General features: G+C 40.0%; 1 protein-coding gene across 1 annotated transcript in view; it reads left to right on the top strand.

The window, feature by feature from the left end:
* Window positions 1-18,758, top strand: part of Vps13 (vacuolar protein sorting 13C) — a gene marked incomplete in the record, with an annotated part of 77,161 nt that overhangs the window by 35,613 nt on the left and 22,790 nt on the right. The window contains 8 exon segments of the mRNA XM_074086412.1: window positions 973-1,163; window positions 10,569-10,706; window positions 11,688-11,837; window positions 12,907-12,999; window positions 13,843-13,976; window positions 14,372-14,480; window positions 14,764-14,958; window positions 16,672-16,828. Of these exon segments, the coding sequence (XP_073942513.1) occupies window positions 973-1,163; window positions 10,569-10,706; window positions 11,688-11,837; window positions 12,907-12,999; window positions 13,843-13,976; window positions 14,372-14,480; window positions 14,764-14,958; window positions 16,672-16,828 (1,167 nt within the window).

An 18,758-nucleotide genomic window follows, 5' to 3' on the forward strand; every position in this document is an offset into this window, starting at 1 on the left:
TGAAAATCGAAGATCGTATCGTACCGTCCCTCTCACTCTCGTATTTAATAATATTTGCGTCAGCAAAACGATACGAACATCTATTTTCGAATTGCGTATTAGTAGCCTAGTAGTTTTTTTTGCATGTTGGAATAATTAATTAGCTTAGCATTATCTATGGTAGACGATTTAAAAAAGTGACAATCAGGGGGGCTACTATGAAATTCGAAAATCGCAGTTGGTATCGTATCGCTGACGCTAACTTCGATTTTCGAATTTCGTATTACCTCCCCTGTATTTACGGGTAGCCATTATTTAATCCAGTTGTTTTCTTAGCGTCTTTTTCTTGCCGAGCTGTGAAGTTTTCTTTGCTTTTTTTTCCTCGCAATGTGATTAAAATCATTGTGTGTATCATGGGCATTAAAGGGGATTACGATTACGAGTGTGGTAAGAGCCGCACGTACAATTGAATCAAGGCAATGCCTTCTCTCCCCTCTCTTCTCTTTCTGTCTCGATACTTGTAAACTTCACCAGCATTACTTTAGTTTAGTTTAGTTTAGTTTATTTATTCAATCAATACATCATTACATTATAATTTACATAAATGTCAGTTATAAGAATTTGTATTGAAATCGTCAAAGGTAATATGATTAGTAATAATTATAAAAAATAAAATTCTAAGCATGTCATGTGAATGTAAACAATTAAAATTAGACTGGTTCTCCTCAAGGGATCGTCAAACTGAAAACACATTGAAATGTATATAAAGACTAAATGTCAAGGATATGTAAAGATTAATAATTGAGTAACAATTTAAACAATAAAATTAAAATGTCAGATTCATAAATTCATTTACGGAATAAAACGCTTTTTCCAACAAAAGGTCTTTTAGTCGACGGCTAAACGTTTCATCATTCTTTTCGCTTTTTAGGTGTGAGGGTAGGTGTTCATAGTATTTGGGCCCTTGCCTTTATTACTAGTATTTTGTTACAGAGATAGCAGAGGACGCCTTAAACATACCGACCATAGACGAAGAGCCGACGAAACCTCCTCAAGACGAAATTTGCTTGCTGTCTAGCCCCTCCATCATACTTTCTTTAGAGATGGAAATAGGGACTGAGACTATACCAGTTTTGGTCATGCAGGCTTCACTCAACGGACAAGTCAAAGACTGGAGCTCTGATGTAAGTTATGTAAATACATAAGAAAGAAAAATATATACATATCTGTTAGGTGACACTACTACACCCTCACAACCGTCAGTCGATTTAAATATGGGAGCTACAGAATATAGCAAGACTTTAGGTCTCGGTTGGCTGCCAAATTGGGATATGTTGATTATTGTGATATATATTTCCCTATTGTTATTTTAGTTACTACCAAAAATACAAAACGCGATATGCTCTCGATCATCGCACAGATCTTCGATCCCTTAGGACTGTTAGCTGTGATAGTAATTTCAATTAAAATTCTCATGCAAAGGTATGTATCGTATGTAAACTCAACAAACACACAGAGAGGAGAACAAAGGCGAGCTTAAAGGCAAAGGGCAAAGGTTATGGATACTTAAATTATCCTGGGACAAGGAGCTGTCGCCGGAGATCATGAGTCAATGGGTGGACATCATAAAATGTTTGCCACTTCTTAATAAAATTATTGTTCCACGTAGGGTCGTGTGCGAGTCGCATGAGCAATTTGAACTGCACATATTTACTGATGCTTTGGAACGTGCTTACGGAGCATGCGTATACATACGTGCGTAGTATCAACCACGAAGGTGATGTTTTGGTGCGATTGCTCATGGCTAAGAGTCGTGTCGCCCCTATTAAACCCATGACGATTCCAAGGTTGGAGCTTTGTGGTGCGCTAGTCGGAAGTCGTATATGAAAAGGTGAAGAGTTCACTTCGTGCTCAAATTAATAGAACGATCTTCTGGACTGACTTCATCATCGTCCTGGGATGGCTCAAGATACTACCGTCCAAACGTCAACCCTTTGTGCGAAACCGTGTTGCCGACATACTGGAAATAACTGGTGCCTGTATCTGGAAGCATGTCCCCACAGATCAGAATCCAGTTGATCATTTGTCTCGTGGCGTTAATATCAACTCTATCTTAGCCCTTGACATGTGGTGGTCAGGCCCATGGTCATGACGTTTCACCTTGGCCTTCGTATCCAGGTTCATATCTCACAGCACTACCTGAAATTCGACCCGGAACTGTCTTATATACTCTTGATTGGACTACATGTCAATCAAAACAGCTTATTGATATCGACCGTTTTCCAAACTTTTTGCGACTCAAACGAACGGTTGCTGACGTGATGCGTTTTATCACTATTATCACTGTTTGCAAGGAGACACCTATCACGACCAGTCATCTCAGTGATGGTGAATTAAAGAGCGCATTTAATGTTCTAATTAGGATTTCTCAAAACGATTCATTCCCTGAATTTAAAATGTTGTTAGCCAAACAAAATTCCCTAAAAAGAGTCCTCTGGAAATTCAATATTTTTCTGGATGACGATCAAATAATGCGAGTTGGGGGACGTCTTGTACACTCTGTTTTTTCGTACGTAAAGAAACACCCTATTATTATACACTCGGCTCATTATTTGACAAAATTATTGTTTCTTTACGAACACAGGCGGTTGTTTCATGCGGGACCCCAGTTGTTATTATCTACAATTAAAGATAACTATTCGCCGAGATGTGGTTTGGACTTAGCAAATAAGTGTTTTCGTCAGTGTGTGCTGTGTAGCCGCATAAAAGGTCAAATACTCACCTCGATTATGGGAAACCTCGCGTTTCTCCAGGTGCTTTTCCTTTCGACTGTGCAGGCGTGGACTATGCTGGACCTATCACTTCAGCTAGTCGTCAAGGGAGAGGATGTAGACTGGTGAAAGTGTATGTCGCCGTCTTTATCTGATTCGTAACAAAGGCGTTTAGAATTAGTGAGTGATTTAACGAGTAACAGTTACCTATCTGCTTTGCGTCGCTTTGTATCACGGAGGAAAGCCCAGTCATGTTTATCCAGACAACGGGACCTCATTTGTTGGCGCATACAACGAAATTTCCAAGTTTATACTGAAAAATTGTAACTCGTTGGCTGATGCTGCGGCAAATGAAGAAATGGTTTTTTGATTTCATCCCGGCTTATTCGCCACATTTTGGCGAACTCTTGGAAGCCGGTATTCGGTCTAGAAAATTCCATTTAAAGAGAATGCTGGCAAATTGTCATTTGACGTATGAGGAGCTTAACACCGTGTTAGTTCAGGTAGAGGCGATCCTGAATTCTTGACCACTGACACCCATTCATGATCCATGACACAAGATCCAGAAGATTTGACGTCGCTAACGCCTGGACATGTCCTCATCGGACGGCCACTGACCTTGTTGCCAGTGCAGGATTATCGAGATAATTAATCAAGTCACCTGACCCGTTTCCAGCGGGTTGAACAACTTCGCCTGCACTTCTGGTCTCGTTGGAGCGGGGAATACTTCTCAGAACTCCAAAAAAGAGTAAAGTGGCGTACCACCGGCGAGACGTTGCGACTACATTCACTTGTCTTAAAGAGGATAATCTTCCACCTCTGAAAGGGCGACTGGGGCACATCGTTGCTGTTCACCCTGGTCCAGATGGTGTAAACCGAGTGGCTGAAGTGAAGACTGCGAATGGAGTTGTCCGACGAGCGTTTTCTAAGATCGGCCCGAGAATTTGATGAGCCTTGATATTTCTTGTTGAAAGAAGAGCTTTCAACGCCCGGGGGCATGTTGAAGTTTATATTTAATTTCTTAATGTTAATAGGCACCAGTTTGAGTGCCTGTCAAATTTATTAGCAATCCATCTTTGCACGGGGAAGATTGCTATTGCGTCTGTAATAATAAGTGCCTGTGACTGTTCTTTTTGTTCACTGCTATCTCTGTAACTCAAGCTGTTCCATTAAAAATTATTGTCTCTTTCTTTAACTTGCGTACTTTTATTATTCACCACTATTTGTCTCCATCAATGCTATTATCGACACTATAGATTTACAAGATCAAATAGAATATATGTAAATAACGATATTTCATTGATATTATTTGTGTGTTTACTTACTCTTCGCAATGACAGCCAGCCATTCGACATTTCTAAGTTCGGACAAACTTGAACAGAAAGACAGACGCACGTGTGACCCTATAAGGGTTCCTTTTTTTTGTACGGAACCCTAAAAAAGAAGTATAGACTGAGAGGTGGCAGGAATTTTTAAAACGATCATGGAAACGGTTAGACTCATTTTTATGTGTTGTAGAGTGGTCTGCTGATGTGAATAATTTTGGTCTGCCTGCTCTCAGTGGGTGCAACTTTGAGATATAGCGCATAAAAGAGGCTTTATTGTTGCGAAAAAAAAAAACGATAACAGAAATGGTTAGTTTTAGTACATATTCAAAGTATGGCGTCTCCGCATGTGAAACGAATTGGTCTGCCTGCTCTCAGTGGTTGCATTTCGGAGCTATGACGCGCGCAAGTCGCTTTATTGTTGTGAAAAAAAAACGATAAGGGAAATGGTCAGTTTTGGAACCAATTCCAAGTATGACATCACCGCCACTGAAACAAGTTGGTCTGCCGGCTCTAAGTGGTTGTATTTCAGAGCTATGATGCTCGCAAGATGCTTAATTGTAAAGAAAATTCAAGGTAATGGTAATCAATAAAATAAATCTCAGAGACCGTTAGTACTAGAAAGCTGTAATTTGGTATAAATATAACTATCTATCACGCCAACAAAGTGGTAAAATAAAAAAAATAAAAAAACATTTTTTTAGGGTACCTCCCATAGACATAAAATGAGGGTGATTTTTTTTTCTCAACTAACCCTGTATTGTGGGGTATCGTTGGATAGATCTTTTAAAACCAATGGGGGGTTGCTAAAACGATTTTTCGATTCAGTGATCTGTTTGTGAAATATTCAACTTTAAAGTGAAAACTTTCATCAAATCGAAACCGTTGGGTGGAAAAATTTGGAAAAATTAAGGATGGTAGTAAGTATATGAAATTTACAAGAAATATTATAACGACTAAGATTGTTTGAGAATTTGTAGTAGTTCAAGAGTTACTAGCAGCCTAAGGTATAAAACATACCTGAACTTGGAAGATTCCGTACACAATACGAAATCCTTAGAAAAATATTAAGTACTTGATTTTTTCCTAATGGCTACGGAACCCTTTCTGGGACGTGTCCGATACGCTCTTGGCCGGTTTTTGTTAATTCAACTTACTTGTATAAGAAGTCTTCTCTAAGAAGTTTGGCTAAGTGCCACTTGCAAGCGCATGAACGACACCGTCGGAGTTGAAGCGTCGTGAAATCAGGAATCTATTACGAAATCCCCATCTATGTTACCAAAGCTGATTACACTAATTATTACTGATTGCCGCAGATAGTCGGGCTCTCAGATTATCGCGCTTGGTTATAAGTCACAGCGCCGTCTCAGTTCAAAGTCGTGGAGGTTTAGCCTTCACCTTAGCTCTCCACTCCTGTCGGTTAGCGGCCTCGTTCTCCCACTGAGACGGCACTATGGTGCAACTTTTCATGGTCTTCTTTAACACGTCCTTATACCTCAAAACTTGTCCGCCATGCTTACGCTTGCCATCCTCAAGTTCTGACCAGAAGACGCGCTTCGTCACCCGCTGGTGGTGTCCGCACCACCGAAGTGGTCGCCGCATGAGGTAGGACTCAATGCCACCTACCTACATTGGCTCTGCGCAGCACTTCGGTATTCCGCACATGATCAGACCATTTGATCCTTCAAACTTTTCGGAGGCATCTTAGGTGGAGACGGTCTAGCATGCGGATGTGCCTGTGTACACAGAGATCTTTGTGACTAGTTTAAGGTCATGCGAACAGAAAACCTTGAAATCCAACTTACCGATGCTGCAGCTGCAGCTCCGATTCGGCTGTTAATCTCGGCGTCAAGGTCACACACACACGCGCTAGCACACAACCTTGCTTCACCCCACAGGTAACGGGTAAGAAGTTTGATTGTTCACTGTCGAGAGCGCCGCAGCACTGCATGTCGTCATGCAGGAGTCGGAGAAGTCTCACAAAGTTTTCTGTGCATCCTATCTTACTGTGTACCACCCATAGAGCTTCTCGAGGGACACTATCAAAGGTTTTCTCGAGATCGACGAAGCAGATGCACATGCGGCGGCTTTGCTCTCTGTTCTTTTCCTGTAATTGCCGCAGTGAGAAAATAGCGCCCAGATTAACAGCCAAATCGGAGCTGCAGCTGCAGCATTCTATAAGTTGGATTTCAAGCTCTTCTATACGCATGATCTTAAACTAGTCACAAAGATCTCTGTGTACATGTCCATGGTCGTTTCTAACTTATTGTACTCTGCTGAAGCGTGGATGGTGTATCGCAGGCACATCCGCATGCTAGACCGTTTCCACCTAAGATGCCTCCGAAAACTTTGAAGGATCAAATGGTCTGATTCGTGTGCGGAATACGGAAGTGCTGCGCAGGGCCAATGTAGGTGGCATTGAGTCCTACCTCATGCGGCGACAACTTCGGTGGTGCGGGCGGACACGTTACGCGAATTAGTTCGAATGCCAAACTGAGTCTCAGGCAATATCTTTTCAGAAAGTTCCTTAAGGCGGTTCATTAGGACTCGGGCAAATATTTTCCCAGGGACTAACATCAGAGAAGTACTCCTTTGTTCTTATATAAGACTTTCAAGGCTGATGGGACTCTCTTCTCTCCACATCAGCTGAAAGAGCTCCCATACGGCCGTATGCAATTCCTCAACGCCGTATTTGAGCAGTTCACCCGGTATAAAATCAATGCCGACCGCTCGCTTATTTTGTTGTTGCTTAATACTTAGCATGAACAATCTTGCTTTGTCTCAGCGGCTAGTCCAGCTTTATGTCAATAGGAAGTTGGGAAATTGAGCAGAGAGTTGAAATGTTCTGCCCATCGCATCAGCACTTCTTCCTTACCTTTAAGAAGGCCTTCGCCACTAACGGCTTAATTTCACCATAGAACTTCCCTAGCTGATTAGCATTTGCAAGCCACTGCAAATAGCGAGCTTTGTCTTGCCATCACATGTCTTTTGTTTCCCGAGCTAGTCTGCGTAGCTCCAGGTCACTACTTTTGATCTTCACCATACTGTATGGATTGGTTTGGTACCCCTGTGCTGCCGTAGAGGACGTCGGTTATCAATCGCCTTTCTAAGGACTCCATCATTCTCATCAAACCAATCCTCGTGTTTTGGTTTTGGACTTTCAGACCTCAATCAGCTTCAAGATCGCCATGATCTTATTAGAAAGAAGCAACGCAGCAATCAAGAGTCATAGTATATTTTCCTTGATCCCGAGATCCTTAAACCTATCAACGGTTAGAGACGTCGGCTTAGTTCTACCAGATGTACAAGGCAAGGAGGATGGAGGCGGAGACGAAGTTTCGTGACAACAAGCCTATGATCGGTCCAGAAGTGTGCACCACGCATGACACGGGTGATTAGGACTTGGGAAACATCTCTTTGGCGTACGATGGCATAATCTATCAGATGCGTGTTTGGACCTTGGATGCATCCACGTGTTTTAATGCTTAGCGGGAAGTCTGAACATTGCGTTTGTAACTGCAAGATGAAATTGTGCACAGAAATTTAGTAGCAGCTGTCAGTTATCGTTCATTCTGCCTACTCCGTGTCTACCTAGAACATTAGGCCATGCAATAAAGTCCTGTCTGACTCTGGCATTGAAATCACCCAACAGAAGGATCTGCTCCCTGGGTCGTACACTCTCCATACAGTGACTCCACGGAGCTTATCCAACATACAACATGATAACATTAAGGTAGTTGTTGTTATCCAGGTGGAGGCGCAAAGTGATCACGCGGTCCGAGATGTGCACCGGATTCTCTTGTAACTTCTTAATGAGTTGATTCTTGAACTGCAAATCCTACGCCTGACCTTCGCGGCTCGGACGAGGCGAGTCTTTTCCAGAAGAATGTGTACCCGCCACCTTGCTCCACCAGCTCACCCTCATCAGCAAGGTGTGTTTCGCTGAGAGCAGCTACATCGATATTATAGCGAGAGAGTTCCCGAACTACAATGGCGGTCTTTTGCTCTGGGCAGGCGTTGTCATTACGATCAAGAAGAGTTCGCACGTTCCATGCACCAAATCTCATTTCCGATTGATTTATAGTATTATTATTATTTATTTTATTTCGATCACGTGTTTTAAGATGCGAAGGCAGTCGCGGTTACACTACACCTTCCGTGTGTTTGGCGTGAACTTTTTTCAGGGCACCTTTTCTAGCCCCTTCCAAGGCTAACCAAAGAGAGCCTTAATAGGGCTTCTCTGATGCTCCGGGTGCTGCCGAACCCTCTCAGTCCCCCCAGTGCAGAACGAAGCGACCACGGTATCATACAACACCCCCAGAGCCGCCCACGTGTTGGCCTCAGACAAAGCCCGGTTGCATCAAACCAAAACCTTTCTACTTCAGCCATTCGCCGTGGGACTTTGTTGCTTCTAATATTTGTATAAATTAATACGGACTCTTTAATATGAGGATTACAAAGAAAAATCAAGTAATCGTGAAATCAGGATTCGATTACGAAATCCCCATCTTTGTTACCAAAGCTGATTACATTATATTATATAAGTAACCAAGTAAGGCCAAGAAAGGGTTCCGTAGCCATTACGAAAAAATCAAGTACTTAATATTTTTCTAAGGATTTCGTATTGTGTACGGAATCTTCCATCCAAGTTCAGGTATGTTTTATACCTTAGGCTGCTAGTAACTCTTGAACTACTACAAATTCTCAAACAATCTTAGTCGTTATAATATTTCTTGTAAATTTCATATACTTACTACCATCCTTAATTTTTCCAAATTTTTCCGCACAACGGTTTAGATTTAAGAGGGGGGAGACGCTCGATTTGATGAAAGTTTTCACTTTAAAGTTGAATATTTCACAAACAGATCACTGAATCGAAAAATCGTTTTAGCAACCCCCCATTGGTTTTAAAAAACCTATCCAACGATACCCCACAATACAGGGTTAGTTGAGAAAAAAAAAATCACCCTCATTTTGTCTATGGGAGGTACCCTAAAAAAATGTTTTTTTATTTTTTTTATTTTACCACTTTGTTGGCGTGATAGATAGTTATATTTATACCAAATTACAGCTTTCTAGTACTAACGGTCTCTGAGATTTATTTTATTGATTACCATTACCTTGAATTTTCTTTACAATTAAGCATCTTGCGAGCATCATAGCTCTGAAATACAACCACTTAGAGCCGGCAGACCAACTTGTTTCAGTGGCGGTGATGTCATACTTGGAATTGGTTCCAAAACTGACCATTTCCCTTATCGTTTTTTTTTCACAACAATAAAGCGACTTGCGCGCGTCATAGCTCCGAAATGCAACCACTGAGAGCAGGCAGACCAATTCGTTTCACATGCGGAGACGCCATACTTTGAATATGTACTAAAACTAACCATTTCTGTTATCGTTTTTTTTTCGCAACAATAAAGCCTCTTTTATGCGCTATATCTCAAAGTTGCACCCACTGAGAGCAGGCAGACCAAAATTATTCACATCAGCAGACCACTCTACAACACATAAAAATGAGTATTACCGTTTCCATGATCGTTTTAAAAATTCCTGCCACCTCTTAGACTAGTACGTCTTATCCCTAACACCTTTAGGCGTCGCTGGTGTGCTAGGCACTACCGCACACTACACCTTGGCATTCAAAGGGTTAAAGTATGTTTCCATTTGGTTCCAGCTCACGGAAAGAGTTCCTTTCCTGTATTTAACATATCAATTTGTTTGCTTAGTATAATATAGATCCTCATTAAGCTTACACATTTCTGTGTGTGACTAGATATTTTGTGATACCTCCATTTTAACACAAGTCTTCGCTATATCATCTATATTAATAATTTCGTACCGGTCTACGGTAGACTCGAACGAAATGCACATCAAATTAAAGAGCGTAAAAAATTAGTCAATCCGAGTCGACAACTTGTAGGCGGAAAATTCGGATTATCGAGTATTTTCAATATAAACTTGAATAAATTACTAAGTTTATAATGGCGTTGCGAAGTAAACATGTCAATGTCATCACATCAAAGTGGCGTTAGTGTCACGTCATCACGTGTCACAGGTTCGTATTTCGTTCTCCATAGTGACCTCTTAAAGGGTCCCACACACGGTACGATTCGTCGATTTTCATCAGATCGATCGTACAGACGAATCGTTTCGTATATGGGGCCCTTTAGGTCTAATTTCTTTGATTATGAGACAGAGACATCATAGTTATTTGTGCAAGTAAGATTTAGGAGAAATATCTGCTAGAGAAATACCGATACGTACGTTAGCTGTGAAAGTACGTTTGTGATAATATTAAGGCTATACGTCAGATTTTTCGATAAGTTGGTACGACAGTCTTTACACTGGCAAAAATGTTTTTCAAACATGTTATTATGAGTCTACATTTTACCCGAGCGAAGCCGGGTTTCATCTAGTATAATTATATTCTGCAGTAATTTAATTTGACTCAAATAGTGACCTTTCCTATATTCCATAATATATTTCACAGTTTTACATGGAATCAACGTGGGCAATGCAAGTATCGTACTACAACATCAGTCGAGCGGTCTGGGAACCTTTGATCGAGCCCGTAGAAATACTCAAGGATTACACGTATAAACACGTTCCATGGGAACTGAAGATGGAGGTAAGATCTTAAGGAATATCGGCAAACAGTATTTTTACCCTCTTTCAAATAAAATAAGTTTTTTTTTTCAAATTTGACCAGAATCGTCTATGTTAGCGGTGAACAATTCCTTTTTCAAGTAGATGAAAATGCCCCGCACCTCGCCTCGTGGTCACGTATTAATAGTACTATCGAACGTATCGTTATTATTTTGTTGTGATATTATTTGCTGACCCACAATTATTTATAATCAGGTGCACAGATATTTCCGATGAATTTATGTATCGTATTATCAGGTTACTCTAGCTCTAAAGCAGTGATGGGCAAAGTACGTCCCGCGGGCCAACTCCGGCCCGCGAAGGGATTTAATCCGGCCCGCCGACGTTCCTTCGAAGTGAATAGTATCTACCTATATGGCCCGCGGTAATTATTATTTTGATCGTCCTACAGTATTTCATTTCATTATTTGACAAAAACATAAAAAAAGTATAAAATAGAACAGTGTAATCCTGGCCCTCCTCTAATATATAGATCGGTAATTTTCTGGCCCCCCATGAATAAAGTTTGCCCACCACTGCTCTAAAGGGTAACTTTGACCGTTGAGATTAATTCGTTTCAGGTTATATTATTTATTACATTGAAATTATGAAACGTTGCTATATGATTGGTTTTAGATGACAGCCCACGATTAAAGGTCTCTACCCGCTACAACGTATCATGCCATGACCGTAAAAGGAATGTGTCAGGAACGGAATGACAAGAGTATACATGACACGCGCGATGGCGACGGTTGGTTAGAAAACGCGCTAATGGGCTTAGTCTCATACTTTTCAATACAAATAAATTTTTGCCTGACACGTTACTGGGTAGAGACCTTTAGTGTTTTTTATAAGACCCTTTTTCATTAGATATGAAGTTTTCACATGGGCCAAAGTTACTCTTCATTGAGTCAAAGTATTCCGACCTTATAGTAACTTAATTTCGGAATACTGTTTGTACTAGATTGTGATGCGTCCGCAAGAGCAGACTACCATCGATACGACGGACGACGCCGCTAACGCACAGGCTGTGGCGCAGCGGCAACCCAACAAGACTGTCTGTGTTTCTAGCAGCGAGCCTTTGGAAATTACCATCACTCGCACCGGAATGGAGGTACAAACAAATTTAATTACTTATATTTTTAAGTTTGGCGGCAGGCTGCAATATAGAGGTCTCTTTCTAGGCAGGTGTTATGCCTGGGGACCGAAGTCCGAAGGAAGAGCGTCGGAAGTTGTATAATATACATATATTATTATATATTATATGCGCTCGAGTTGAGGAACTTCGATGGCGCAATGTAGTTGTTGTAAGTTTTTATATTTGCTCACTAGATGGCGCTAGGAGTAGCTACATGTGAATATTTTTATATCAATCAATCAAATCAGCCCACATCCACCCACTGCTGGGTAAAGGCCTCTTCATTTTTAGTTTTATATACCACGTATGAATGTCAGGCGTAGAGTCTGTGTGACCACAGAAGCTGACCGAAAATTCAAGAAATATTAACTTGTTTAGTACACAGCTAATACAAACTTGGCCCATATCAAGTTACCTATGTCAGTAACAATTGAATCTCAAAAATGTTATTATATTATACCCATTGGTTATGTACATTACTAAAAAAATTCAATACGAAACAAATAATAATAATATTTTATAACAAATTACACCAATTGACCTAGCCAAACTATGCAAAGCTTGTACTGTCGATGCTAGACAATGGATTGATATACATATTATAGATAAATTAGATAAATATATACTTAAATACATACAAACATTCAAGACTCCAGTAAAAACATTCGTATTAATTAAACAAATATTTGTCCGTCACGCGGAACGCACCGCATCCTCTACCTTCGTATCCAGGGTCACTAACAACTTAGCTATCCGGTTGTCAGATAAAACAATGTTATGCTACAATATGCTACAATTTGACGACAGGATGGCCGAGTGGTTAGAGAACCTGACTACGAAGCTTGAGGTCCCGGGTTCGATTCCCGGCCGGGGCAGATATTTGTATGAATAATACGAATGTTTGTTCTCGGGTCTTGGATGTTTAATATGTATTTAAGTACGTATTTATCTGTATAAGTATGTTTATCCGTTGCCTAGTATCCATAGTCGATTGGTGTCAAGTGTCCCATGATATTTATTATTTATTTATTAATGTTTTTAACAGGTACTCGCGATGCTCGGAAACTCGTTCGCTGCAGCCATTGCCGCGAACGATCAATCCGTAACAGCCGCCTCTTCTAAAAAAAATGATGATCAAGTAAGAATTTTACTGCAATGCTTTTCAATAATTCAGCTGATTAAATTTACGCTGGGAGGGGTGAGATAATGATAATACGATTAATGCATAGCTTGCATTTTTACAAACAAATAATATCAAATACTTTTTGTTTTCTATTTATGGTTCCGAACCCGAAGGGTGACAAACGGAACTCTATAACTGTCGCTTCGCTGTCCGTCTGTCGAGATATCTATCTAGAAAACCCTTTATAAATAGAATAGTATCTATCTAATCTAATACCTTTAAATGAGCAATTATTGTATAATATATATAAAATCAGAATCTCTGATACGGCTCCAATGATTTTGATGAAATTTGGTATGCGGAGGTTGAAAAACCGATCTAGCTTGGTTTTATCGCCGGGAAAACGCTTATTATCGAGTTTTAGCCCGAGCAAAACTCGGTTGCCCGTGAAAATAAGTTTCTGCAAAAAAATTGAATTTTGATAACTACAAGCTTTTTTTTGGTGACTGCACTTTTTATTGACTGTACTTGTATTGTTATAAGTCATTTCCGACCACTGGAAGTGAATCAAAAGTAACTTGCTAGAAAAAAACCAACAACAACAAACAGCAAGTAACATTAAAGCTTGTAAAAAGATTATCTTCTCTCATCAATCTCCAACCGTGAGATCGTTCAGGGAAAGCTTGTAGAAAATGTGGCTCATACCTTCTCCTTAAGTTTTGAAAACGCTTTTTGTTTTCTGTATTCTTCAGGTTATGTGAATATTTTGTAAATAGTAGTTTATAATTTCTAAAACAAAGTGTTTATACATGCATGGTACATACATACATATTTTTTAAATACTAATATTTTTTGCAGAGGGACAAGTCAGAGTATTACGGTGCTCCGTACGTCCTACACAATTGCACGGGGCTCACGGCCAAACTGTTGCTCGAAGACAACCACGATTTCACGGTGTTCCTTACTAGCGACGCAGTCGACACTGGCTACAGGTTTACAATTTTTCCACCCAACAATAAATAAATAAATTGTGGAAGTCTATCATGTTATTTTTGGTGTAAATAATGACCTTGTTCTTCATATATTATAACCAACACTAGAAGGGGCTAAATGTTTCCTACTACAAAGAGATTTCGGTAATGTAATTACTAATTAGTCACTTTTATTGTCAATTTAGCATAACGGTAGCGTAGCGGAATGGTAACGGCGGCGAAGCGCCAGGACCTATAATTAAGTTAGGAAATAATTTATCCCCTTACTAGTGGTGGTTATGTGAAATGGTTATGTACAAGGAATAATAAATAATAATAATAATAAATTGACACCAATTGACCTTGTCCCAAACTAAGCAAAGCTTGGACTATAAGGTCATTGTCTTTACTTTCAGAGAGGTAGTGTTTGAGACGGGTGCCAGCGTACCATTGCAGTTGAAACACGGTGGACTCAACCTGATGAAACTTAATGAACCACCACCACAGCTCAAATTAAGTGTCAAGGTATGGGTGAATAGAATACACGTAGAAACTAAAGAATTAAATGCCAGTACATACTCACTCGTAATACATTACAAGTTGTTAATAAATTAACTGGAACCCTGAAAGTACTTTGTTTAGAATCGAAGGGAGGATCGATTCGATTACACTGTACTTTTAACTAGTAGTATAGGGATCAATCTAAATGTCACAACTCACGCGACAGGACAGGTGTTGAAAATTCGCCTCAGAGACACCACTAAATCGCACGTTTCCTCACTACTCTCTGTTTGCATCATTTTCACAGATAGTAGAACTAGAGGAGGAAGTCCAAGTGCCGGTGGAGCGAGCAGACAAGCGCTATTTCCCACTAGGGCGCAAGCAGAGCGGCTCCGTGGACCGGCACGCGCCGCACGTGTTCTTGCACGAGTCGCGCGGACTCATCTCCGACGTCGTAATGCAAGAAGCAGCCTTGCATATATACCTGCGGAGCGTCGTACAGGTAAGAACATACTTAAGCGCTAGTGCCTTGATCACAACGCAGAACGCTGCGTAACTGTTATGTAGTGTCAAACACAAGCAGGGCGGTTCCATGGAGGTTAGGTCTCATTTTTCCTTGATTTCGTTATACCCTATTACCAGCAAACCTAGATCTCAAAATACACCACACAAACATCACGCCTACGCCTGTATTCTCTAATGGGGTAGGCAGAGCACATGAAACGATACCGCTTCGGAGCCACTTTTAGCAATTTTAGGTTTCTCAAAATAACTGGTGTCAAAATGGCTGAATCCCAAAATACCTATATTTTTTTTCTCAAAAACACCGGATTTTTTAATGCGACTGAATTTTAACACCTTCATCGCAAAACAAAAATCCCAAATACCTAAATATTAAACAGTTATCATGACAGTTAAACTAGATAAAAGCTTGTAAAAAAAATTTGGTATTTTGAGACTGTGACATTTTGCCTTTCCGGTGTTTGAAGGAAATGTATATATCAATATTTAGTCATTTAGGGAATTGGACGTTTTCGGTCAGTCATTATGACATTCGTTCATTTTAATAATGCGTCAATTTTATATTTAGACATTATGGATCATGGCCATTTGAAAATGAGTCAAATTAGTTAAGCATTATGCAATTTTGTTTTAATGAAATCTAACCTAATAATCGGTATAACAACATTTGATGTAATTACAAAGGATATAACAATATTTGATATAATTGATAGGAAAGGAGCTTCACATAACTTTTTTTATAAAATAAACCTAACCTAACCTAACCCAAGTAATCAAATCGAATTAATAACAAAATAAATATTTGATTTTAAGATAAATTACATTATATCATAATTATCAATATAAATATTTGTATTTATAACGTAAATGTCTACTATTATATTTCTATATATCAAATGAAAATTATATCAATTGTTGTTATATCCTTCGCTACGCACCGTCTCTGACCAGAGGGCTTAAGTTTCATTTCTACTGTATGACTGAGCTACTTTTGTTCTGCAACCTTTTAAAGACATGACCAGTGTTTTTTTTTCATGCAGATTAAATGTAATTTTCAGTGTATAGCAATACAACGCTAAATTCATAGTCAATATACCACAAACGGGACTTATCACGCTATTATATCACAAGTAGTATTTACCTCGACGTTTTGGCAACGTTACAGTTGCCGTGGTCACGAGTAGACTAAAGTGTGGGGTGTCAAGTCTGCCACTGAACGCTAAATTGACAGCTCATTGTTAAATGTTAACCGTAGAGATGACATATTATTTAAAAGCCTCCGTGCGAAGAAAATTCCCCGTCCTACGAGACACTGATAACACCACCATGTCAGATACACTGATTTAACGATTAAACTTTAAGGATCAATTTAATTATCCAAATTCAAATTATTTGAAAATGTTACAGAACAAAACTATATTAGTTATGGGATTACAATCGAACCTTGTATTAAAAGCCTTGTGGTCAGACATACCCTATACACACTTCCTTTATTCAATATCCCGTTGGAATTTAAAATAAATCCGTCATTATTCCTTGTCTACCCATATCATGAAGGCAACCTCAATGCAAAATTCAGTAGGTACCCTAGGGCCAAAGCCTAGCTGTTGATGAGGCAGTCAGTCAGTAACAATTTAATGTATTGACCTTGAAAATATTATATTCAAATATTTTAGAATGTATATTTTCTCAGGTGACAAACAGCCTGTCAGTGAACGTATCCGTCTACTACATGACTCTGAGCGGCAACGAAGTGCGTCTGCTGGGTGAAGTGAAGCCGGGCGCCATTTTGAGGCTGCCACTGCAAGCTGTGCACACTCCTACCGCGGAAATATTCTTTTCCGTTGAAGGTAACCAAGCACTCCACACACTCTTGACAACACCCTGTCAACGTTCAAAGTGTACTGCGTCAAAAGCGTGACTACACTTTGAACGAAAACCCCTGTAAGCTTTCAATCAGACTAATCCGATTATTATACTGTATATTTAGGAGCTGTTTCACCATCCATTGATTAGTGTTAACTGACGGTTAAATGTGATGCCGTCTCCGTCTATTCGAACAAAACAAATAGAGACGGCATCACATTTAACCGTCTGTTAACACTAATCAATGGATGGTGAAACAGCCCCTTAGTCTATGACTGTTCCACTGCTGGGCAAAGGCCTCCCCTCTTGACTTTAACATCTTCCTATCCAGAGCTAAATTTGGCCAATCGTCAGTTCCGAGTCTAGGTCATCGTGCCATCTCCGCCTCGGCCTGCCTTGCCGTCGGTGCCCGTCACGCGGTACCACTCTGTGGCTAATCCAATAACCTTCTAGGGGCGGCCAACATACATTCGGAAATCCGTTTCGGAATTTCGATTCGATATATCGATTCGGGACATCGAACGAGGTAAATCCATACACATCTACGGACCTACCATATACAGATATTCGTTTTCCGTTCGAACTTTTCTCTGATTCGGAATTCCGCATGTTAGCCTGCGCGTTCGGAATTGAAATAAACGTATGCCGTGGTGGCCTAGTGGTTTGACCTATCGCCTCTCAAGCAGAGGGTCGTGGGTTCGAACCCCGGCTCGCAACTCTGAGTTTTTCGAAATTCATATGCGGAATTACATTTGAAATTTACCACGAGCTTTGCGGTGAAGGAAAACATCGTGAGGAAACCTGCACAAACCTGCGAAGCGATTCAATGGTGCGTGCGAAGTTCCCAATCCGCACTGGCCCGCGTGGAAACTATGGCCCAAGCCCTCTTGTTCTGAGAGGAGGCCTGTGCCCAGCAGTGGGACGTATATAGGCTGGGATGATGATGATGATGATGTGTTGTATTTACGGAATCCTGAATCGATATTTCGAATCGAAATTCCGAAACGGAATTCCGAGTGTATGTGCCGCGCGTGTGGTGTGGTTCAGTTAGTTTATAAAACTAAAAATCAATCAAATCAATCAAAATAAATCAATAAAACTAAAAAAAAACTAATTATATAGTAATGCATGAAAAATAAAAAGTACATAGTAAGTGAATAATTATTGTTTCCACCGTTGCTATTATATTTATTCGAAGTGAAAAGCAGAGTGTAAAACTCATTTTCCCCTCGACGTGTCTATCCACCTTCGCCGTACCGACTCGGGTGGCTATATGAACGTATTGGGTAAAATGACTTTTTTTATGCTCTTGTTGTACAGTCTACTATTTGTAATCTAGGACTAATCTTTCAAACTCCAAAACTGAAACTTGTAATCATAATCTGTTCCATAAGTTCTTATAAACAAATATGACAATGACCTACTTTAAATCTCTTTGTGTAGCCAGCACATATTCTGAAGGAGAGACGCATGGTAACTATGCGCCGCTGCCATGGCTATATTAGCTTTGCTGATCATGAAAAGTTCATTTCGCGCATCAAAAAATCTCCGAACATATCCAGCGATAATTTTCTCTAATTTTACTTGTTATTTAAACTTGAAAAAAATTAAGACCTTCATCCCACTATATGAGAATCCTGAATCTATCTTGAATATAGTTAAATCTATTTATATGCGGTGATGAAAATATTCGACTTGTTTGACTGCGTCCGCAGACCTTCTAAATCTAACAACAGAACGATTGTTTTAAATTATCGTTGGATGTGGTCTCAAACGTCCGTAGACAAGATGCCTACTGCAAGGCTACTACGAAACTCGAAGTTCGTGTCGTGCGGTTCCTCTGAATACTTATACTATTTAATACGAGAGCGAGAGGGACGGTACGAGTTTCAAGTTTCGTAGTAGCTCTGCAGG

The sequence above is a fragment of the Choristoneura fumiferana genome, chromosome 4, assembly GCF_025370935.1.
Source record: "Choristoneura fumiferana chromosome 4, NRCan_CFum_1, whole genome shotgun sequence".
Classification (NCBI taxonomy): Eukaryota; Metazoa; Arthropoda; class Insecta; order Lepidoptera; family Tortricidae; genus Choristoneura; species Choristoneura fumiferana.